This window comes from Hemitrygon akajei, chromosome 11 (genome assembly GCF_048418815.1).
Source record: "Hemitrygon akajei chromosome 11, sHemAka1.3, whole genome shotgun sequence".
Taxonomy (NCBI): Eukaryota; Metazoa; Chordata; class Chondrichthyes; order Myliobatiformes; family Dasyatidae; genus Hemitrygon; species Hemitrygon akajei.
Window position 1 is genome coordinate 69,541,172 of NC_133134.1, and position 25,841 is coordinate 69,567,012.

General features: G+C 42.4%; 1 protein-coding gene across 5 annotated transcripts in view; it reads left to right on the forward strand.

Annotated features, from left to right (window-relative positions):
- The first annotated feature begins 7,795 nt into the window (after positions 1–7,795).
- Positions 7,796–25,841, forward strand: part of e4f1 (E4F transcription factor 1) — a 71,365-nt gene continuing 53,319 nt past the window's right edge. For 4 of the 5 annotated variants that reach the window (XM_073061052.1, XM_073061053.1, XM_073061054.1 and 1 more), the window contains exon 1: positions 7,796–7,911. In XM_073061052.1, the coding sequence (XP_072917153.1) occupies positions 7,845–7,911 (67 nt within the window). In that variant the 5' untranslated portion in view covers positions 7,796–7,844. Of the gene's footprint in view, positions 8,027–25,841 lie in introns of all 5 variants that reach the window. The other variant, XM_073061056.1, reaches the window with a different exon arrangement.

Sequence of the window (25,841 nt, forward strand, 5' to 3'; positions counted from 1 at the left end):
CATCTACTACTTGTAAGATCAAAAACAGATGTAAATAAACATACAACGAATAGTTTGTTTAGCTTCTGGTCATAAGAGGAAATCAGTTTCAGTTCTTAACATGTCTGTGTGGAAAGCAGTGATCAGCTTGAAATTAAAACAAAGTATTGTTCCCAGACAGCTTTGCAAACAAATTATGTCCATATAGCAGACTATTTTATAGTTGGAAATTTTATGTACACAAGGAAGCTAGCTTCACTGCATTAAGTAGAGGAAGCTAGTTTCACTGCATTAAGTAGAGAAAGCTAAGATCTGTGTCTCCAATTTACTTTTAGACCTTCTGTGTCAAAAGGATATCTGTTGAAAATCTCATATGCAGTTGAAGTATTCCAAGTGGTAGGAAAAAGGTATAAATGTAGGCAGCTGTTCAGGCGTCTTGGGAAAGGGGTAAAGAAAATCAAGAAACATGGAACTAAAGAATTGTACATGTGTTTTAGAATTCCTTTGTGATTGAGAAATCGTTTACTCATTGTGGTTTGTATTTTAGCAATGGCTTATGATTTGGAAATGTTTAAGACAGAAATCCTCTGAATTTTAAATGCGTTGTTTTGATTTAAATGTGTATCACTGAAAATAAATGAATTTTGTTTAAACAGCTTTGTTAGGTGGAAATGTCTTCTCCTTGGTAGGGAGGGGGAACCCATCCTTTGAATAGGCAGATAGTTTTGCTGTGGAGAATAAACAGCTAGTCTTTGAAGATTGGGTAGTTACAGTAAAATCCCTCTATTTTATCTCTTGAGGTGCAGTTTGTTATGTATGCAGTTTGATTTGTACAAATATCACTTCCTTTTTGTAAACTTTTTCACATCTTTTTCTGCTCAGGATTTCAATTTATAGCACACACGGTAGAAAGACATCCATCTCCATCCACTCTTTATTTGCCCTTGAAACAGCAATATCTTTTTAACAAAGTTTTTTCATTTAAAAATCCTGAAGAAAGCTCCCGGAGTCGGGTGATTTTTGAGGAAGTGTTTAACACCTCACCTAGCTTTGTACACAGTGCACTGCAAGGGCAGTAGACTCCCTTTAGCGAGAGTACTTGTGGTTATTTATATCCAATAGAGTTTAAGGTCATTGCTGGAGTTTAGAACTTTGTGGTCAGCAAACCCAATACTGTCACAGCTCAAGAGGCTAAATGGCTTAATCCTACTCCAACTTTTATCTAAGAAGGCAGATCAATGTTTTTTAAAACTGTTTAGTAGGCTTCCCTTATATGTTACTGTTTTTATTTGAATCATCAATTTCATCTAACCCCAGTACAAAGATTCAATGTTGTTTACTGTTATTCTTCAGTACCCAAGTGTAAAGGAGAGCGAAATGATTGCTACTCCAGATCCAATGCAGCATAAAAAAACACAATAAATATAAATACACAAGATTCTATACATTGACTGATTGTATATCCATAAAGTGACTCTAGGTACCGAAACACGTATGTCACATGACTGATAGGAAATGATAAAGTAGGGGTACTGTGGGGTGTGCGGCGTGCCGGCTTGGGTAAATGGGCGGAGTTGTTGATCAGCCTGACATTTAGTGGGAAATAACTGTTTCTGAGTCTGATGGTCCTGTTGTAGCCTCTTCCCTGATGGGATTAGGACAAACAGTCCATGAGCAGGTGTGTGGAATCCTTTCTTGATGGCGGGTATAGAAGAAACTAGGTTCTTCGATAGTCCTGTTCAGTAAGGTGTGATGAGGAGATGTCAAACACTGAGGTTTAGTGACTGAAACCACAAAAGTCACACATCAAGATACACACACTGTAGTTCTTAAAATTACATACACACTCAGTAAAGTGAACTTTGGATAATTGGGACATATGAGACCAGTACATTTTGGCCCAATTAAGTGGCTGCCCCAGTTTGACCATACAAGACCATAAAAAGCAGAATCAGGCCATTTGGCCCATCGAGTCTGCTCTGCCATTCAATTATGGCTGATCCTATTCTCCCCTCCTCAGTCCCACTCCCCAGCATTCTTCCCATAACCTTTGATGCCATGTCCTATCAAGAACCCTTCAAGCACTGCCTTAAATACACCCAATGACCTGGCCTTCACAGTTGCCTATAGTAATAAATTCCACAAATTCGCCACCATATGGCTAAAGACATTTCTCCACATCTCTGTTTTAAATGGGTGTCTCTCTATCCTGAGGCTGTGCCCGCTTGTCCTAGACTCCCCCACCATGGGAAACATCCTTTCCACATCTATTCTGCCTAGGCCTTTCAACATTTGAAAGGTTTCAATGAGATCTCCCCTCACACTTCTCAATTCCAGCAAGTACAGGCCCAGAGCTATCAAACGTTCCTCATATAATAACCCTTTTCATTCCCAGAATCATCTTTAACTTCCTATGAACCCCCTCCAATACCAGCTCATCTTTTCTTAGATGAGGAGGCCAAAACTGTTCACAAAACTCAAGGTGATGCCTCACCAGTGCCTTATAAAGCCTCAGCGTCACATCCCTGCTCTTGTATTCTAGACCTCTTAAAATGAATGATAACATTGCATTTGTCTTTCTCACTACCAACTTTACCTGCAAATTAATCTTTAGAATGTTCTGTACAAGGATCCCAAGACCTTTGCATCTCAGATATTTGGATTTTCTCCCCATTTAGAAAATAGCCTGCACATTTATTTCTACTACCAAAGTGCAAGACCATTCACTTTCCAGCATTGTATTTCATTTGCCACTTTCTTGTCTATTTCCCTAATCTACCTAAGTCCTTCTGCAGCCTACCTGTTTCTCAACACTACCTGCCCCTCCATCAATCTTCATTACATCTGCAAACATGACAACAAAGCCATCTATTACATCATCTAAATCGTTATATACAGCATAAAAAGAAGTGGTCCCAACATGGACCCCTGTGGAACACCACTAGTCACTGGCAGCCAACCAGAAAAGGACTCTTTTATTCCTATTCACTGCCTCCTACCAAACAGCCAATGCTCTAACCATGCCAGTAACTTTCCTGTAATACCATGGGCTCTTAACTTGGTAAGCAGCCTCATGTGTGGTACCTCGTCAAAGGCCTTCTGAAAGTCCAAATATACAACATCCAGTGCATCCCTTTTATCCATCCTACTTGTAATCTCCTCAAAGAATTCCAGCAGGTTTGTCAGGCAAGATTTTCCCTTCAGGAAACCATTCTGACTTTGTTCTATCTGTCCTGTGTCACCAAGTACTCCATAACCTCATCCTTGACAATTGACTCCAACATCTTCCCAACCACTGAGGTCAGGCTAACTGGTCTGTAATTGCTTTTCTGCTGCCTTCCTCTTTTCTTAAAGATTTGCAATTTTCCAGTCCTCTGGCACCATGCCAGAGTCTAATGATTTTTGAAAGATCATTACTAATGCCTCCACAATCTCTAATGCTACCTCTTTCAGAACCCTAGGGTGCAGTTCATCTGGTCCGGGTGACTTAGGTACCCTTAGGTCTTTTAGCTTTTTGAGCACCTTCTCCCTTGTATTAGTACTCACTTCTCTTCCTTCACACCCTTCAACACCTGACACACTGTCTTCCACAGTGAAGAATGATGCAAAATACTCACTGAGTTCATCTGCCATTTTCTTGGGCCCCATTATTATTTCTCCAGCCTGATTTTCTAGTGGCCCTATATCCACTCTCATCTCTTTTATTTTTTACATACTTGAAAAAGCTTTTACTATCCACCTTGATATTGTTTGCTAGCTTGCTTTCATGTTTCATCTTTTCCTTCCTAATGATCCTTTTAGTTGTTCTCTGTAGGTTCTTAAAAGATACACTATCCTCTACCTTCCTGCTAATTTTTGCTTCTTTTGTTTTTACATCAGCTTTGACTTCCCTTGTCAGCCATGGTTGTACTATCTTGCCATTTGTGTATTTCTTCATTTTTGGAATAATCTATTCTGCACCTTTCTCATTTTCCCCAGAAACTCACGTCATTGCTGTTCTGCTATCACCCTGCCAGCATCTCCTTCCAACTTACTTTGACCAACTTCTCTCTCAAACCACTGCAATTTCCTTTAGTTCACTGAAATTCCAAGTTGAACTCAACTTAATTAGCCGAAGATTCATGTAAATAGCTAAAGAGGTATAAAAAAGGCAAACTACTGTTTAATTGAGTAGCAACTGAGTACTGTTTAATTGATGAGAAATTGAGGGTGGAGAGGACACAGAATATACTCTGGGCAGGGGACTTCAATGTCCATCACCAAGAGTGGCTTGGTTGTACCACTACAGAACGAGCTGGTTGGGTCATACTGGATATGGCTGCTAGACTGGGACTACAGCAGGTGGTGAGGGATAAACACACTTGACCTCATTCTCACCAACCTGCCTACCGCAGAAGCATCTGTCCATGACAGCAAGTGACCACCGCACAGTATTTGTGGAGACTAAATCCCATCTCCACATTGAAGAAACCCTCCACTGTGTTGTGTGGCACTAACACTGTGCTAATGGGATAGACTTTGAACAGATCTAGCAGCCCAAAGCCATGCATCTATGAGACACTGTGGGCCATCAGCAGCAGCAGAATTGTATTCAAATACGATCTGTAACCTCATGGCCTGGCATATCCCCCACTCTAACACTACCACCAGGCCAGGGGATCAAACCTGGTCATGCCGAGAACAACACCAGGCATATCTCAAAATGAGGCATCACCTTGGTGAAGCCACAATACAGGACTACTTGCATGCCAAACACCATAAGCAACAAGTAATAGACAGAGCTAAGTGGTCCCACAACCTACGGATCAGATCTAAGCTCTGTAGACCTGCCACATCCAGCCGTGAATGGTGGTGGACAATCAAACAACTCACTGGAGGAGGAGGCTCCACAAATATCCCCATCCTCAATGAAAGAGGAGCCCAGCACACCTGTGCAAAAGATAAGGCAGAGGCAGTTGCAACAATCTTCAGTCAGAAGTGCCGAGTAGATGATCCAGCTTGGCCTCCTCCAGAAGTCCCCAACATCCCAGATATCAGTATGCAGCCAATCCTATTCACTCCACGTGATATCAAGAAACACTGAAAGCATTGTGTACAGTACTGCGAAGGCTATGGGCCCAGACAAAATCCCTGGCAGTAGTCCTGAAGACTTGTGCTCCAGAACTTGCCACACCACTAGCCAATCTGTTCCAGTACAGCTACAACACCTTCATCTACTCGGCAATGTGGAAAATTGCCCAGGTAGGTCCTGTACACAAGAAACAGGAGAAGTTCAACCCAGCCAATTACCGTCCTATCAGCCAACTCTCAATCATCAGCAAAGTAATGGAAGGGGCCATCAACAGTGCCATCATACAGCATCTACTCAGCAATAACCTGTTATGGATGACCAGCTTGGGTTCTGTCAAGGCCACTCAGCTCCTGACCTCATCACCTCCTTGGTCCAAACACGGACCAAAGAGCCAGAGGTGTGGTGAGAGTGATAGCCTTCGACATCAAGGCAGGATTTGACCAAGTGTGGCGTCAAGGTGCCCTAGCAAAAATGGAGTCAATGGGAATTAGGGGGAAAACCCTCTGCTGGTTGGAATCATACCTGACAGAAAGGAAGATGGTTGAGGTGGTTGGAGGTCAATCATCTCACCCTCAGGACATCACTGCAGGAGTTCCTCAGGGAAGTGTCCTAGGATCAACCATCTATAAATCCTTCATCAATGACCTTCCTTCTGTCACAAGGTCAGAAGTAGGGATGTTCGCAGATGACTGCACAATGTTCTGCACCATTCGTGATTACTCAGATAGTGAAGCTGTTCGTGCCTAAATGCAGCAGGACCTGGACAAGACCCAGGTTTGGGCTGACAAGTGGCAAGTAACATTTGAGTCACGCAAGTGCCAGGCAATGGACATCTTCAACAAGAGAGGCTCTAACCATCGTCCTTTGACATTCAGTGGCATCACCATCACCGAATCCCCAACTGTCAACATCCTGGGGGGTTAACGTTGACAGGAAACCGAACTGGTCTAGCCATATAAACACTGTGACTACCAGAGCAGGTCAAGGGCTCAGAATCCTGCAGTGTGTAACTCACCTCCTGATTCCCCAAAGCCTGTCCACCATCTACAAGGCTCAGGTCAGGAGTGTAATGGAAGATTTGTCACTCGCCTGGATGAGTGCAGCTCCATCCACACTCAAGAAGCTGGACATCATCCAGTACAAGGCAGTTCATTTGATTGGTACCCCTTCCACAAGCATCCAATCCCTACTCCATCGACCATCAGTTGCAGCTGATCCCACCCACCTTTCTCATGCACTGTTTGTCCCACTTGCACAACAGCCATGCGAGGACCACCAGACACAGAAACAGTTACTTTCTCCAAGGCAGCACCTTCCAGACCATTGACCACTACCATCTAGAAGGATGAGGACAGCAGATAATTGGGAACACCACCACTTGGAAATACCCCTCCAAGTCATTCACCATCCTGACTTGGAAACATATCGCCATTCCTTCATTGTCGCTGGGTTAAAGAAATGGAATTCCCACACTAACAGCACGGTAGGTGTACCTACACCTCAGGGACTGCAGCAGTTCAAGAAGGCAGCTCATCACCACTTCTCAAAGGCAAATAGGGATGGGTAATAAATGCTGGCCTAGCTGACGATGCTCACATCCCATAAATGAATAATAAATTTAAAAATGTATTTAAATGAAAAACAGAACAAATTTGAATGCTATCAATAGTACTATAAAACTGTGTATTAATTCCTAATTATTATTGATGAGGAATTCATCTGCTGTATTCTTTTGACTGATGCTTAATGAACAAAATCAGTGCAGACACCTAGTGGAGTTAATAGACTACCTTTAAACAATGCTTTTGACCATTCCATTCCCCAAATCTTTATTTTCATTGTAACATTCAAGATGATTGTTTACACCTTTAAATTCTTCATAGTCCCTAACTTGCTGAAATAGTGAAATTGTTTATTTCCACGCCTGGCCATTTCTTGCATCTCCAAGCCTGAATGTTTGAAACTGCAGAGAGCAAAACTGTTCCGAATTGATTTACTGCTTAAATACTGCTTTTTGAACACAAGCACACGCAACTGATGCTATTTACAACTGCTCGCTCTAAGCATAGTAGTGTTTAGTGGCCGTACAAGAGCACGCATCTGAATCAGTATTAGTCTCCTGTGTTCCAACTGAGCTGCACAGAATCCTGAATAAACAAAGGGAATCCCAGCTAGTTTCTGAATTAGTTTTTGTTCTTTAAGAGTTGTTCCAAATAAGCAGCTGCTCTGATCAACCAATAGCCCAATAAACTGGAATCCACTGTATTTTCAATGGATTTTATTTTCCATTGGAGGCATTGATGTTCAAGATAAAAAAGTTATTATTTTCAAAATTCAAATAGGATGAAAATCTAACAAGTATTGTGCATTTCGTGTAATTCACCTGCAGGTAGGATATACATTGATTTTATTTCCTGCCTTAGAAATTTTACTGTCTTATAGTATATTTCTTCCCTTTCACTCATCAGTATTTATACAGTGTACTTCAACTCCCAATTTTCTTCTTTAAAAAGGTAGTCAGGGAAAATGAATCCTATATTTAAAATAAACACTTCTATAATTGGCAGCACTCCAATTATAAAGAATATTTACAAATAATTTTCGGCATTGCATACATAAAATTCCATTCCTAACGTTGTGCCGGGGTGCCAAGGCGTACAAACTACAACTCCCAGCTCTCCCGGCGCAGAGCAGCCGCAGTACGGCACGCAGGACTCCCGGCTGGCTCCACCTTTGGCGGCAGGTCGTAAATCCGCCATTTTGTGTTCCTTGCGACAAGTGAGAGGAAGTCCTGATGAATTCTGAGAATACGGCAGACGGGCAGCGAGCGGCGGGCCTGAGAGGTGCCGGTGGGGAGGAAGGTAACGCCACTCCGGGGCTTTGTGCCGGTGGAGACCATAGGCCCCGGCTGTTATAGAGACACCCGGTCTGGAGGGGTCAAGGCCAGGGTTGCGTTTCCACGCTATCGGGCACGGGGTGAGGAGAGGCCGGTTTATGTGGGATTGCCTCAGTGGTTGAAGCAGGATTCCGGCTCCCGTCTTCTCCAATGAAGATATTCTGTGCGCCACCCCACACGCTGTCCCCTTGTGGGGGGGGGAACTTGCCGCCACATCCCCATTAATAACGCCTCCCACTCACTACTGCTTCTGTTGCCCCACCTCCTCCCCTGGGATGAGGGGCTCCACACACTGGATCCCCATCTCTCTTTTACTGGCCAGCCACCTCCACTCCCTCGATACCCATGGGATCGCCTGCCACCCCGCACTTCTTGATTATCATCCTCAGGCATCAATTGATTTTACCTGCTCCAACTTTCCCCTCGGGCTGGCCTCAGCTATAGTCATCTCTTCACCGGGGTCAGTCCTATGCGCTGTGATTGTCCTATTCCCTCAGCTCCAACTTGCATCCAGCTGCTTGATCCCGTTTCTGGAGACAACACTGGGAGAGGGAGAGAGAGAGAGAGCTGTTCTTTTATTGGAGTGATCTCTTACCATCTTAGGTCTCCCGTTTCCAGTTCTCTAGTAGGCCACTGCATGCCCATCATTATTTCCCCCTCACAACTGCTCTTTCTGGTTATGTAGGGGACCAGAATTTGCTGCTGAGTTAACTGCTTTACAATCACAATGGCTGATTGCCATTTCAGAAATGCTTAAGAAGGGTGAAACACTTAAAGACAAACAAAGTTTGTTCAAATCTCTCAATATAAATTTTTCCTTTGTCTTGCAATTAATTTTGCAATATTGTCAGCCTTGGCTACCTGCTTAATTTAGAAATGTCAAGATATTCTAGTAGAGTGATCCATTATTGGGGATTCTGTTTTTTTATAGCATAGTGTGAATGAATGTAATGGAGTCTTAGAGATCATTTGAAGGGTCAGGAATTATAGCCGCCAACATTTTAACCATTTTATTAGATAAATAATTAATTATGAAGTGCTTTTGTAATACAGCACAAATGTAAATGCAAGTTCATTGAAATAATACATCTACTAAATCAACATTAGCAACGGCCCAACTACTCTGAAAGGACATGATATGCAAAACTTTTGTCTACTTGTTTCATTAAGTGTGCATATTTTCATTCATTGATTAATGGATAAGCCCACAACAAGACATAGATGCAGCAGATCAATGCCTTGAACATAACTTTCAGCTTTTTCATATCCTTCAGTGGCCTTACCACATACTCACTCTATAACCTTCTCCAGTCCTACAACTGCTAAATCACAGCCTACCAACTGTGTTCGCTGACTGTGATTTCAGCTACCAAGGCATTAAATTCTGCAGGTCTCTAAATCTAAACATCTGTCTCTTCTGCTTTCACTACATTTGAAGAGGTCCTCAAACAAACTTTTTATTCTTTACTTTTTCTTTGATCAGGTGTGCTGTTTGTTTGTGGTTTGAATGTTCTCCGTGTGATTGCTTGGATTTTCTGTCCAATTTCCACCTGCCCTGAAAGATTGATTGATCAGTTAATTGGTCCTAATGTTTAGATAGGTGATATAATCTGGAGGGAATTAATGAGAATCTGGGGAGATAACTTTGGATCATTTAGAATTTGTATAAAGTGATGCTTGATGGTTGGTGTGGGCTTTGTGGGTGAAAGGAGCTATTTCCATTAGACCATAAGACATAGGAGCAGAATTGGGCCATTTGGCCAACTGAGTCTGCTCCGCCATTTAATCATGACTGATCCTTTTTTTTCCCCCCTCCTCAGCTCCACTCCCCAGCCTTCTCCCTGTAACCTTTGGTCCAATCAAGAACCTATCAAGCTCTTCCTTAAATACACCCAATGATGCTGTATGTCTCCAAATCTCGCATAGACAGCTTCAAATCCACTGTCCCGAACCCCTCATCGACACTCCAAGTGTCAAACTGATATTATAGCTTAGGAACCGGTACTCTGACATGGGTATTGTGGCTTGAAATAGGACGATAAAACATAGGAGCAGAGATAGGTTGCTCCACCATTCCATCATGGCTCATTCATCATCTCTCACAACCCCATTCTCCTGCCTTTTTCCCATAAAATTTGAAGCCCTTGCTAATGAAGAACCTATACTTTAAATATACCCAAAGATTTGGCCTTCACAGCTGTCTGTGCAATGAATTCCACCACCCTCTTTCTAAAGAAATTCCTCCTTATCTCTGTTGTAAAGGAACGTCCTTCTATGCTGAGGCAATGACTCTGCTGCTATTGGAAATATCCTTTCAACATCCACCCTATCTAAGCCTTTTTGCCCATTCTTCCAATTTGTCTAAGTCCTTCTGCAATTGCATTGCTTCCTCAGCACTACCTACCCCTCCACCTATCTTGTATCATCTGCAAACTTTGCTACAAAACCATCAATTCCATTATCTAAATCATTGACAAACAATATGAAAAGTAACGGTCCCAATACTGACCCCTGAGGAACACCACTAGTCACTGGCAGCCAACCAGAAAAGGCCCCCTTTATTCCCACTCGCTGCCTCCTGCCTGTCAGCCATTCCTCTATCTATGCCAGTATATTTCCTGTAACACCATAAAATCTTGTTAAGCAGCCTCCTATGAGTCACCTTGGCTTATTTTATCATTGGTCTCCAAATTCACCAAAACCTCGTTCTTAATAATAGATTCCCAACACTCCCAGCCTCTGAGGTAGGCTAACTGGCCTATAATTTCCTCTCTTTTGTCTTCCTCCCTTCTTAAAAGAGTGGAGTGACATTTGCAATTTTCAAGTACTCTGAAAACATTCCAGAATCTAGTAATTCTTGGAAGATCACTACTAATGCCTCCACAATCTTTTGGGCTAACTTTTTCCACTCCTGTTCCCTCTCGAATTTCAGCCAGTGTCTTCCACAGTGAAGACAAATGCAATATACTTATTGAGTTTGCCACTTCTTTATCCTCCCATACTACCTCTCCAGTATCAGAGGCTTCAGTCAGGGTAGCTTGAAGAAATCTCTGCTTGACCTCATCACCACATCATATGCAGTGCCAGAGGACTCAACCATTGCTACACTATCATCAAGAACGTCTACCATTTCATACCTCAACTTAATTTCAGGAAATCTGTTCATCTGGCTGGCCACCTTCTACTTGTGTATAGGTCAAGGCAACAGAGGAATTCCTATTGGATCAGGATTCAAGATGTCATTTTCAGGACACAAGTGTAAAGGAAAATTAAGCAATTGATTCTCCAGATCAGTTGCAGTACAAAAAACACATGAGATAAAGAAGACAATGATAAAACATACAATAAATATATGTAAGCTAGCATATATGCACAGATTAATTGTATGTTATAAAGTTATATAGGCACAGGGTGTCTTCATAAGGTGACTGGCAGGAAATGACAAAGTAGTGGTGGTGGGGTGGTTTAGTGGGTGAAATTGTTGATCAGCCTTGCTTGGAAAAAGTAACTGTTTCTGAGTCTGGTGGTCCTGGCATGGATGTTGTGGGAGTGGGTCAAACTGCATGAGAAAGGTGGGTCGGATCTTTCATGATGTTACTGGCCCTTTTCCAGCACTTTTCTGTACAGTTGGCTTTCCTTATCTGCGGGGGATTGGTTCTGGGACCCCCCGCGGATACCAAAAAACGCAGATACTCAAGTCCCTTATATAAAATGACGTAGTATTTGCATATAACCTACGCACATCCTCCTGTATACTTTAAATCATCTCTAGATGATTAATACAATGTAAATGCTATGTAAGTAGTTCTTATACTGTATTGTTTAGGGAATAATGACAAGAAAAAAAGTCTGTACATGTTCAGTACAGACGCAACCATCGAAGCTCTTCTGGGAATGCTGATGCCACCTCGGCATCAGCCGATCCGGATTCTCCTGTGATCTTTAAGTTCTTGAGGCTGTAGTGCTTTACATAGCAGCCAGCCATCCCTTACTAGCCTTAAACTCTTTCCTCTCGCACACAACACAAGTAGCGAACGAATGAGACGCGAGGCGAACAATGATGAACTTCTGGGTTTTCCTGATTTGCGGTTAGTTGAATCTGCATGTGGAACGCGCGGATAAGGAGGGCCGACTGTATATCTGTCCTTGATGGCTTGTAGGCTGGTGCAGATAAAGCATTGGGCAGTTTTGACTACCCGTTGTAGAGCTGCCTTGTCCACTGCAGCAGTTTCCACAGCATGCAGTGATGCAGCATGCTAGGATGCTCTCTACTGAGAATCTGAAAAAGGATGTCAGTATTTATTTTTTTTAAATTTTTTTATTAGTTTTTCAAAACATTTTACAAAATTAAAAACCCCAAATCCCAATGGGGAGCATTAATACAGTGCAAGATTAAGCATACAATAACAATATGCTACAAACGAAGAGAATTTAACAAAAAAGCACCTAAATTAAAGACAAGTGAGCTTAGTGTCCTCCCCAAGCCCCACAACACAAGAAAAAAACAACAACTCCAGACCAACCATCACACAGTATAAAGAGTATAAGTCCGGACAGTCAAACTCCCAGACTGTGAATACACTTAGTAACAGAGGATAATAATGCCTACTACCAGAAAAAAAAAGGGAGCTGAAAGCAAGAGACCGAAAAGAAGAAAAAAAAAACCCTAGTCAAGAGGAAGGTTATGAAAGTACTCGATAAAAGGTCCCCAAACCTTATGGAACTTTAGATCCGAATTAAGAACTGAATAATGAATTTTTTCGAGGTCCAAGCAGGCCATAATGTCGTTAAGCCATTGCGCATGAGTGGGCGGGGCAACATCTCTCCATCTAAGGAAGATCAAGCGTCTCGCCAGGAGAGAGGCAAAGGATAGTATTCGGCATTTGGTCGGACCCAGACATAAATCTGTCTCGCCCCAAAAACCGAACAGAGCAATTAAGGGGTTAGGTTCTAGGTGCTGATTCAGAATACCCAATAATGTAGTGAAGACATCTTTCCAGAATTTCTCCAAGCTAGGACAGAACCAGTACATGTGGATGAGAGAGGCCTCGCCCCTCTTGCATTTATCACAGAGCGGACTAATGCCAGGGTAGAATCGAGATAGTTTAGATTTAGACAAATGGGCTCTATGAACAATCTTAAACTGTAAAAGGCAACGGCGAGCACAAAGAGAGGTTGAGTTAACCGATTTGAGAACTGAGTCCCAGCTCTCCTCGGATAAGGAGCTATTTAAATCCTGCTCCCAGGCCATTTTAATTTTATCCCCAGGGGCCCGTCGTAAGGCTGCTAGTTTATCTCGGATAATTGAAATTAAACCTTTACCTAGTGGATTAATGGAAAGAAATAGGTCCATAGCATTTTTTGCAGGCATTTCAGGAAAGTTAGGAATTAAAGGAGCAGTAAAGTGTCGGATTTGGAGATATCTGAAAAAGTGAGCGTTAGGCAGGTTGAACTTAACGGAGAGCTGCTGAAAAGAAGCGAAGCGATTATCAATGAAGAGATCTTCAAAATGTCTAATGCCCTTCCTGTACCAAACATGGAATGCTGAATCGTACGTAGTAGGTAAAAAAAGGTGATTATGTGCGACAGGGCTAGAAACGGAAAACCCCTGGAAACCATAGCATTTCCTGAACTGAGCCCATATACGCAAAGTGTGTCTGACCAGAGGATTAGCTATTGATCTGGGCAGACTGCTAGGGAGTGCAGAGCCAAGAAGTGCAGATATAGATAATTCTTTAGTGGAGCTCAACTCCATTGCCACCCAGTTAGGGCACTCGGGTTGACCGTGGAAGAAAGACCAGAAGGCAGTACAACGTATATTAGCTGCCCAGTAATATAAGCGAAAGTTAGGTAAAGCCATGCCACCCTCTTTTTTAGATTTTTGGAGGTGGATTTTATTAATTCTAGAGCGCTTATTCTGCCACTGATATGACAAAATAATAGAGTCTAAGGAATCAAAAAAAGATTTAGGAATAAAAATTGGGATAGATTGAAATAAGTATTAAAATTTGGGGAGAACATACATTTTAACAACATTAATACGACCTACCAAGGACATAGATAGAGGTGACCATTGTACCAGACTCTGTTTTATAGCATATGAAAGATTGACAAAGTTTTCACGAAAGAGATCTTTAAACTTCCTTGTGACTGTAATTCCAAGATAAGTAAATTGATTATGGACTACTTTAAAAGGGAGATCACGAAATATAGTTCTTGTGCTTCTTTATTAATTGGGAAAAGTTCACTCTTATGTAAGTTGAGTTTATAGCCAGAGATCTGGCTAAACTGGTCAAGAAGTGATAACATTAGAGGTAAGGATGTAGACGGATTTGAGAGAAAGAGTAATAAGTCATCAGCATAGAGAGAAACTTTATGCTCAACACCCTCTCTCCAAATCCCGGTCAATTCAGGACAATTTCGAAATGCTATCGCCAGAGGTTCTATAGCCAAATCAAAGAGAAAGGGACTTAAGGGGCATCCCTGACGGGTGCCACGTTTGAGATTAAATACTTGGGATTTCTGAAAATTAGTTAGAACAGAAGTAGTAGGACACAGGTACAGCAATTGGATCCAAGAGATGAAACTTTGGCCGAGGTCAAATTTTTCTAAGACTGCAAAAAGGTAGTTCCACTCTATACGGTCAAATGCTTTCTCCGCATCAAGGGAGATAACACATTCAGGAGTCCCAGTTGGAACTGAGTATAAAATATTAAATAGACGCCGAATGTTAAAAAAAGGGAGACGGTTTTTAATAAAGCCTGTTTGGTCATCAGAGATAATGGAGGGAATAACGGTTTCTAATCTATGAGCCAACACTTTAGCTAAGATCTTTACATCAGCATTGAGCAGAGAGATCGGCCTGTACGAGGAACACTCTGTTGGGTCTTTGCCCTTTTTTAAAAGAAGAATAATAGATGCCTCATTGAAAGAGGGTGGCAATTTGTCGTAATTAAACGAGTCAGATAATACTGAAAGTAACTGAGGAGAAAGAAGTGAAGAGAATGATTTATAAAATTCCACAGGGAACCCATCAGGTCCAGGAGATTTCCCTGAGGACAGTGCAGAAATTGCAAAAGATATTTCTTCTGGTGATATAGGCGCATTGAGTTTGGCTTTGAAATCAGATGAAAGTGAGGGGATATTCAGATTCTGTAAAAATTGATCCACAGAGATATTGTCATTCAGGGATTCAGAGGAATAAAGCCGAGAATAAAAATTTTTAAATGCGTCATTAATTTCTAAATGATCCGATGTAAAGTCTCCGTTCTCCTTCCGGATCTTTGTAATATGTTGTTTGGCTTTGGAACGCCTCAGCTGATTGGCTAGGAATTTACCAGACTTATCCCCATGAATGTAAAAGTGGCCCTTGCTTTCGAGAAGTTGGCGTTCGACAGGTTGAGTGGACAGAAGGTTAAATTTAGTTTGGAGTTCAACGTGCTTCTTGTATAATTCAGGGTTCTTAGTTTGGGCATATATTTGATCCAAATCTTTAATCTGGTTAATGAGGTCTGCTCGATCTGCACGGGATCTTCTGTTGAGATTTGCTGTGTAAGAGATTATTTGACCCCTCAGATATGCTTTCATGGCATCCCAGACAATCTGGGATGGCACTTCAGGTGATGTATTAGTGTTAAAATAAAAGGTTATCTGGTCCTTAATAAATTTTACGAAATCCTCATCCGATAGTAAAGTTGAATCGAACCGCCAGTGTTTGTTCCTCTGAGGGAGACCAGGAAAGTTCAGAGAGAGGGTAATTGGGGCATGGTCAGAGATCAGTATACTCTGATAGTCACAAGAGTGGGCAAATGGGATAAGTTGGTTATCGAGTAAGAAATAGTCAATTCTAGTGAAGATATGGTGAACATGTGAGAAAAAAGAATAATCTCTCTCCGTAGGATGGAGGAAACGCCATATATCAGAGATACCAAAATTAGAGAGAAATGATTGAATAGCTAAGGCAGATTTAGTAGGTGATCTGGTAACAGAGGACGATCGGTCCAGTTTAGGATCCAACCAACAGTTGAAGTCACCACCCAATATAAGAGAGTATGAGTTTAAGTCTGATAGTGAGGAAAAAAACCGTTCAAAAAAGTTAGCATCATCAAAGTTGGGGGCATACAGGTTTGCTAGTGCAACTTTAGTGTTATATAGTTTACCAGAAACAATAATAAAACGGCCATTTGTATCAGATATTTTATTATGGAGTTCAAAAGGAATATTTGAGTTAATAAGAATGGAAACTCCCCTAGCTTTAGCGGCAAAGGATGAATGAAAATGCTGACCCGCCCACTTTGACAGAAGCCAGGAGTTATCAAAACAACGAATATGAGTTTCTTGGAGGAAAGCAATGTCAGCTTTGAGTTGTTTAATATGTGAGAATACCTTCCTCCTTTTAACAGGGTGGTTCAGTCCCTTTACATTCCAGCTCACAAATTTAAGTGCACTAGCCATTATCAATTACTAATGCATAAAAGGCAGCAGGCATATAAAAAATCAAGCAGTACAATAGCAGTCTGGGAGCAGAGATGTAAACATAGATTCGTAAGGTCAAATTATAAACATGTCCTAAGCAATAAAGAGATGTTGGAACTGGAAAACCCACCCCAGCCGCACAACCCAAAACTAGACGGCTACCAAAACAAGTAGCTAGCTCTACCAAAAAAATTAACCCAAATACAACTTCCAGATCTGTGTCATTAACAACAGTTCCGTATAAATACTATAGCAAATAATAACTAGTTTATGCACTAGAAAACATAACTACAGATTAGAACACCTTCTGCAGAAATATACAACTTAATACAGAGAAAATCGGAAGAAAACCAAAACTAACCTACCCACGAAAAATTATAGAAGAATAAAGTAAGAGAAAGGGAAAAAAAAAGGTAAGAAGGAAAAAGAAAAAAGAAAGGGAAGGGGAAAATTATAAATTCAAGACGAGTATCAACCATTTACAGAGAAGGGAGAAAAAAATTCAGAGATTAGAAAAAAGTGGTGAAGAAAAGAAAAAGATAAAATAAATAAATATTTAAAGCAAAGGAAAAATAAATCAGCAGTTGAACTGTGAACCGACAAACAGGGAGGCCTTCACTAAAGACTTTGGACCTCCAAAACAAGTTAGAATTAGTTGTAGAACTCTGTAGGTAAAGTTATACAAGAATAAAAATAGGTTACACACACACCACATCCCGGGAGAGATTGTCAACAGCCCTTAAAGTTTCAATGAATAATGTCTGAGTGATTCAAGTGAATTCCGAGTCCAGAGAAAGTAATTTTACTACGAAGATTACTTATCCACCATTTTAGGAGGTCCGATCAGATTCCAAAGATGACTGGATAGCCGGAAGACTTGCCACAAATGCTTCAGCTTCCTTTGCTGATTTGAACCACTTGAATTCCCCGGTATTAAGCTTGATTCGTAGATCAGCAGGGTTACGAAGGGAAGGTTTGAAACCACGATCAAAAAGCACTTTCATTACGCCTTTAAACTCAGCGCGCATCTTTAAGGTCTGGGGTGCAAAATCTTCCACAGAGCGAATGGTTGTATCCTGGAAAGAAAAAGAACCTCTGCGACGTGCCTCCACAATCAGACTGTGTTTTACCTGGTATTGATGGAAACACAAGATTACTGGTCGCGGACGGGAGCCCAGAATTCCGGGGGAAACGTAAACCCTGTGTGCCCGTTCGAGCTCGGGCGGCTTCGGAAGCAAATCTTTCCCGAATAACTCACAGAGAAACTCGGCGAAAAACTTCACGGTTGGTCCCTTTTCAGTCGCCTCTGGTAATCCCAGAATTCTGATGTTGCAGCGTCTGCTACGATTTTTGAGATCCACCATTTTGGAAAGAAGTTTATTAGATTTTTCCTCTAAGCTGGAACAGAGAGTCTTCAAGTCTCGAACACGACTTTCTAAATCTTCAGAAGTCGAATCGATGCGAGATAAGTGTTCAGCATGTTTGTCCACTTTATCGTTGATCCGATCCAGTTTGTCTTCTAACTGTTTGAAAGCGGTTTTAAATTCCTTTAAGATTTCGTCTCGGAGCTTTCCCAGCGCAACCATCGTCTCGTCCGACGGGGTCATAGCTTCTTCCGGATTTAGAACTCTTGCTAGACATTGTAAGTTAGATATATTCACAGGCAAGTAAGAGATACCGAAATAATTCCTAACTAAGGTTTAAAAAATGGAGACATTTAGTGCAAAGGTAGCGACAGTAACGGAACAAAAGTTCGGAGCAGCTAAACAATCGGCATCTTACCGGAAGTCCGGATGTCAGTATTGATGTGTATAGTCCAGCTGTCTTCAGACTCCTCAGAAAGCAGAGGTGTTGGTGAGCATTCCCCATTGTGTAGAATGTGTTTTGGGTCCATGAGAAACAGGCACCCCAGAAGTGTGAAACTGCTCACTGTTTCTACTATTATGCCACCACTGTAAAGAGGGTGTGAGCGGAGCGAGTTCTCCTGAAGTTGATAACCATCTCTTTTGTCTTATTGACTTGAGGAAGAGGTCATTAGCCTGGCACCAGGCCTCAAGCTCTTCTGCCTCCTCTCTGTAGGCCGTTGTGTTGTTGTTGGTGATGAGTCCTACTATTGTCATGTCATTGGTGAACTTGACAATGTGATTACTTGGGTGTTTGGCCGTGCATTCGCGTGTAAGTAGAGTAAACATCAGTGGGTTCAGCACATAGGCCTGGGAAGGCCCCCATGCAGAGGATGTTGGTGAGGGAGGAGCAGTTGTACATCCTGTCTATGTGAGATCTTTGGTTAGGAAGTCCAACACTCAGCAACACTGGTGTATTTAGACTGAGGAGTAAGGAGTTTGTTCACCAAGGTCACTGGGGCAATTGTGTTGAATGCCAAAATGAAATCCAGAACCAGCATGGTGCTTCTAGACCAAGGGTTTAGCACCCCACTCTGCAAGTAGATCCTTGACTTCATGATCAACAGACTGCAGTCAGTAAGGATAGGCAGCAGTGATCATCCTCCACAAAGCTATGTCCTCAGCTCTCAATTATCTATGCACTCACACCTGTGTGACTTGATGCTGCTCCAGTTATATGTTCACAAATGACACCACCATCGTGGACTGGATCTCAAATAACAATGTGTAGGACAGGAAGGAGATAGCCTAATGGCATGTTGTCATGGCAACAACTTTACCCTCAATGTGGAAACCATAGAATGAGGAGATTTACAAGGATGTTGCCTGGATTGGGGAGAATAGGTTGAGTGAACTCGGCCTTTTTTTCTTGGGAGTGAAGGAGGATGAGAGGTGACTTGATAGAGGTGTATAAGATGATGAGAGGCATTGATCCTGTGGATAGTCAGAGGCTTTTTCCCAGGGCTGAAATGGCTAATGTGAGAGGGCACAGGTTTAAGGTACTTGGAAGTAGGTACAGAGGAAATGTCGGGTAAGTTTTTTACTCAGAGAGTGGTGAGTGTGTGGAATGGGCTGCCGGCGACGGTGGTGGAGGTGGATACAATAGGGTCTTTTAAGAGACTCCTGGACAGGTACATGGAGCTTAGAAAAATAGAGGGCTATGGGTAAACCTGGGTAATTTCTAAGGTAAGGGCACATTCAGCACAGCTTTGTGGGCCGAAGGACCTGTATTGTGCTGTAGGTTTTCTATGGTTTTTCTATGTTCTAATGTCAACAAAACAAATGAACTGGTCATTGACTTCAGGAAATGGGGTAGAATATATACTCCCACGTGCATCAATAGTGCTGAGGCGGAGATGGTTAAGAGCTTTAGGTTCCAAAGTGTGACTAGATACCACCATGTTTACGCCATGGACAAGAAAGCATATTCGTGTCTACTTCCTCAGAAGGCTAAGGAATTTTGAAATGTTCCCTTTTACCCTCACAGGTTTCTATAGATACAGTCTACCTGGATGTATCACAGCTTAGTATAGCATCTGTTCTGCCCGCAAGACCACAAGAAACTATGGAGAGTTGTGGACACTGCTCAGCACATCATAAAAACCAGCCTCCCTTCCCTGAACTTTCATTTTAACACTTTAAAAAGCAGCTAGCATGATCAGCAACCTCACCCATCTTGAATATTCTCTCTTCTTTCCCCTTCCATTGAGCAGGAGATACAAAAACTTTAAAACATGTATTAAAACAACAACACACACAAAATGCTGGTGGAACCAGCAGGCCAGGCAGCATCTATAGGGAGAAGCGCTGTCGATGTTTCGGGCCGAGACCCTTCGTCAGGACTAGCCTGTATTACCATGTTTCAGATCAGTAATCCTGCTATTATGGTATTCGTGACCAAACCTCTTGTATGATAAGGATGAACTTTTGCCTTCACAATCTGCATTCAGTAGACACTTTATTAGGTACCTCCTGTACCGAATGAAATGGCCACTGAGAGTATGTTTGTGGTTTACTGCTGTAGTCCGTCCACTTCAAGGTTCAACATGTTGTGCATTCAGAGATGCTCTTCTGCTACCTCTGTTCTAAACACATGGTTATTTGAGTTACTGTTGCCTTTCTGTCAGCTTGAACCAGTCAGGCCATTCTCCACTGACCCCTCTCATTTACAAGAGGTTTTCACAGAATCTTAGGTTGCATGTTAATATTTACCTGCACTGCACTCTCTGAAACTCAGCATGGTATTCTACATTCTGTTACTAATTTTCCCTTGTACTAACTCTTATGTTCGAAATGAGCTTCCTGCATGGCTTGTAAAACAACTCTCCATAGTTTCTTGTGGGCAGAACAGATGGCATGTCAAGTATCTCTGTACGTATGGCAATAATAAACCAATTTAATTGGACAGAAAATGCCCAGTTCAAATAGCAAGATAGTAGATACTTGACCTTTTGAAAAGTCAAATCCTATTAGGAACCTGTCTTCATGTATTGGACTTTGCCAATATGAATAAGCTAGTCCAACTTAGCTAACTTTCTTTGTGGAATCAGTGACCCTCATGATCATCTGGTTTATGGTCACATTGAATCAGTGTTCTGTGGTCATCAATGCATAATTGTGGAAGCAAATGACTCCAAGGAAAGTTAGTACTTCAACTTGGAAAAATTCCTGAGCTGCCTCTCAGAGGGAGACAAGATGATCTTTAATAACCATGATGGAAATCTACTCACAAAGAGAAAATCCGCAGATGCTCAAAATCCAAGCAACACACGCAAAATGCTGGAGGAACTCAGCAGGCCAGGCAGTATCTGGAAAAGCGTACAGCCAACATTTTGAGCCAACACCCTTCAGCAGGACTGGAAAAAAAGATGAGTAAGGTTTAAAAAATGGGGGGGGAGGGGAGGGAGAAACGTAAGATGTTAGGGGAAACCAGGAGGGGAAGGAGTGAATTAAAGAGCTGGGAAGTTTGTGAAAGAGATGCTGGCTGGAGAAGGGGGAATCTAATAGGAGAGGACAGAAGGTCATGGAAGAAAGGAAAGTGGGGAGGAGCACCAGAGGGAGGCAATGAGCAGGCAAGGAGATGAGGTGAGAGAGGGAAAAGAAGGTGGGGAATGGTGAGGGGGGGCCATTAGCAGAAGTTCGAGAAATTGGTTCCTGCCATCAGGTTGGAGGCTACCCAGGTGTTTTTCCTCCAATCTGAGTGTGGCCTTATTGCGACAGTAGAGGAGGTAATTGATAGACATATTGGAATGGGAAGTGAAATTAAAATGGGTGGCCACTGAGAGATCCCGTTCTGATGGACAGAGCGTAGGTATTCGGTGAAGCGGTCTCCCAACCTACGTTGGGTCTTGCAGATATACAGGAGGCCACACTGGGAACACCAGACATAATATATGACCCCAACAGACTCACAGGTGAAGTGTTGCCACACCTGGAAGGACTGTTTAGGGCCCTGGCTGGTAGTGAGGGAGGAGGTGTAAGGGTGGATCTAGCACTTGTTCTGCTTGCAAGGGTAAATGCCGGAGGGAGTTTAGTGGGGAGGGATGAACGGGCAAGGGAGTTGCGTACGGAACGATCTCTGCAGAAAGCAGAAAGTTGGGCGGAGGGAAAGATGTGCTTGTTAGTGGGATCCCATTGGAGATGGCAGAAATTGCGGAGAATTATGTGCTGGATGCTGAGGCTGGTGGGGTGGTTTGTGAGGACAAAAGGGATCCTATCCCTGATAGGGTGGTTGGAAGACGGGGTGGGATGAGAACAGACGTCCCTGAAATGAAAGAGATGCAGTTGAGGGCAGCTTTGATGGTGGAGGAAGGGAAGCCCCTTTCTTTGAAGAAGGAGGACATCTCCTTCTTTCTGGAATGAAAAGCCTCATCCTGGGAGCAGATGTGGCGGAGACAGAGGTATTGAGTAAAATGGGTGGTGTTTTTGCAAGTAATGGGTGGGAGGAGGTACAGTCCAGGTGGCTGTGAGAGTCTGTAGGTTTATAATAGACATCAGTATATAAGCTGTCTCCAGAAATAAAGAGAGATGAGAGAGATGTTGGAAATGGAAATGTATAATTGGGTTGTCCTACTATGTGGAACATGTTCTAGAGATAACCGACACCTGTATCTCCAGAGAGACCATGTCAGGTAGTGGTTATAAGTATAAGTGATACGCACACGCACACGCACACACACACCCTCCCCCCCCCCCCCGACTAGCATAGCTACCAATGACTGTAGACTCCACTCTGTGCTGAGCCTGATTGAGTTTTTTGAGGACGTGACTAAACACATTGATGAAGGTAGAGCAGTAGATGTAGTGTATATGGATTTCAGCAAGGCATTTGATAAGGTACCCCATGAAAGGCTTATTGAGAAAGTAGGAGACATGGGATCAAAGGAGACATTGCTTTGTGGATCTCGAACTGGCTTGCCACAGAAGACAAAGAGTGGTTGTAGATGGGTCATATTCTGCATAGAGGCCGGTGACCACTGGTGTGCATCAGGGATCTGTTCTGGGACCCCTACTCTTTGTGATTTTTATAAATGACCTGGATGAGGAAGTGGAGGGATGGGTTAGTAAATTTGGTGATGACACAAAGGTTAGAAGTGTTGTGGATAGTGTAGAGGGCTGTCAGAGGCTACAGCAGGACATTGATAGGATGCAAAACTGGGCTGAGAAGTGGCAGATAAAGTTCATTGGGATAAGTGTGAGGTGGTTCATTTTGGTAGGTCAAATATGGCAGAATATAGTATTAATGGTAAGACTCTTGGCAGTGTGGAGGATCAGAGGGATCTTGGGATCCGAGTCCATAGGACACTCAAAGCTGCTACTCAAGTTGACTCCGTGGTTAAGAAGGCGTATGGTGCATTGGCCTTCATCAATCATAGGCTTGAGTTTAAGAACTGAGAGATAATGTTGTAGCTATATAGGACTCTGGTCAGTTCCCACTTAGAGTACTGTACTCAATTCAGGTCGCCTCACTACCGGAAGGACGTGGGAACCATAGAAAGGGTGCAGAGGAGATTTCCAAGGATGTTGCCTGGATTGGGGAGCATGCCTTATGAGAATAGGTTGAGTGAACTCAGCCTTTTCTCCTTGGAGCGATGGAGGTTGAGAGGTGACCTGATAGAGGTGTACAAGATAATGAGAGGCATTGATCATGTGGATAGTCAGAGGCTTTTCCCCAGAGCTGAAATGGCTAGCATGAGAGGGCAGAGTTTTAAGGTGCTTGGAAGCAGGTACAGAGGAGGTGTCGGGGGTAAGTTTTTTACTCAGAGAGTGGTGTGTGCGTGGAATGGGCTGTTGGCGACGGTGGTGGAGGCAGAAACAATAAGAGACTCCTGGATGGCTACATGGAGCTTAGAAAAATAGAAAAATATGGGTAAAGCCTAGTTCTAAGGTAGGGACATGTTCGGCACAGCTTTGTGGGCCAAAGGGCCTGTATTGTGCTGTAGGTTTTTTATGTTTCTATGTTACTTTGCAGCAAATGAAAAGCAACAACACAAATGTTACTGCAAGAGGATCAGTTTTGCTATTCCCAAACTGGAAAAAAAAGCTCTTGTGGGCTATCTGATAGGTCTTTGGAGAAGCTCTTAGCTTTTTTACATAACAGAACCAGGATTAGTTTGTTGAGCAACAAACCATCTGCTGGAAGAACTCAGCAGATTCAGCAGTGAGGTGAAAAGGAAATGTGATGTTTCAGGTTGCAATCTGCATCACCACTGAGACTCTGATGAGGATGTACATGAGATCCAGGAATAAATTAACAGTAAACACAATACTGCTGCAGATAGAGACTTAAGAGAAGCCAGATGATAGAATTTGGACCAAGAAAACTGCTAGAAGAACTCAGCATTTCATGATGCCTCTGTGGAGACAAAGCAGTGGCAATCATCATTTCAGGTTGAGATCTTCCATTAGGACTGATTTAACACTGAAACCCAGACAGTTCAATGGACTTTGCAAAGGCTATTTGGGAGAAGCAATTAATGGCAAGAACTAATGTTCTTATCAAGAAGAGAGGCAGCCAGCATCTGCTGGAAGGAGCACTTCAGAGATATACTCAGCTTCACCTTTAGTGTCAGCATTTTTGACTTAATTGAACAACAACCAATCTTGCAGCCAGCCCTGATTCTCAAGAACTTGAAAAGGTTATTTGCTTATTTAAAAAGCAACAGGGCCTTGGGAGCAGACAATATCCCTGCTGAGAAATGACTTCAGTCATGAAACCTCATGTCATTGTCCTAATCTGAGAAGAGGCAGATGTGTCAAAGTACCTTGGATGTTGTGATTGTGATCATCTTCAAAAAAAAAGACACATCTGATGTATGTTTTTACTGATTGTCACAGGGAAAGCCATTTACCGGCTGTGTCTCAAGGGTCATTGGCACTAATGATTTTAGGGAGCTCAGATTTACCACTCATGCCATGTGCTAGTGAGGTAAGAAATGGGAAGGTAGTGCAGTTCATTATGTAGCTGAGGAGCTGGAGCGGGAGGGAGGGCTTCATTTGTGGATCATCAGGCTTTCTTCCAGGGTAAGTGGAACTTGTACGAGGGATGGGTTGTGTCTGAACTAATGCTGCTTGGAAGGGTTCAAACTTAAGTGATGGGCTTGGAAACCAGAGCAAGAGGTCAGTAAGTGGAAGGATTGAACCAGAACAAAGATCCTGACCGCTCAACTGTATGCATGTATTTGGAAGCTGACCTCCAAGTTGTCAACTCATAATTGGTGCTTTTGCAAGTGGAAGTCTGCAAATGACAATATAATTTTGTTCATTGCTGTTAACTGAGGGCTAAACATTGCCTTTGAACCCATTTTTTCTTTAGTAAATTCACCTGAAAGAGCAGACCAAAATGGCATCTTGGATAGTACAATGATCTGTTGTACTTCACTGGATTCATTTTTATTCAAGTTTCTAGAGTGGGCCTTTTGACTCTTGAGCAAAAGTGTCAGGGCATCAACAATATCTGGTGATAAAAGGGCAAAAGTTGAGGTTTTAGATTATATCCAAAATCTTTGTTAAGCTGTAGTTTAATGAAGAGGACAATGCGTTCCAAAGAGATGGTTTGGACTATTGATGTGAATTTGCAAGATGCTAGGCTGCAATCATTACTGTGCACATATGCGCTGCACAAACTCGGTCATTACATTGATCCTTTTCATTTGTTTCAAAAGTGGACAATGTTAAAGGCACACAAACGAATCCAGATTCAAAATGTACATCCTCTGGAATGGATATGAGGCCATAGAGAGGTGTCAGCAATAAAGAGAGAAAAGAGATAGAAGGACAGTGTAATCAACTGTTAAATGTGATTGAAACTGCACTAAGGAAAGTATCACAGTGCAGTCACTAGTTGCAACTAGTGACCTTGATCACGGTGATAGGAGGAAGCAAATCTGTACAGGACTGGTTGAGACCCCTTTTGGATTTATTTTATGCATTTTGGTCGCCTTACCTTTGGAGGAATGTTCTTGCCATGGAATCTAACAACGGTTTACAAGACTGATTTCGAAGTTGGCAGTACTGA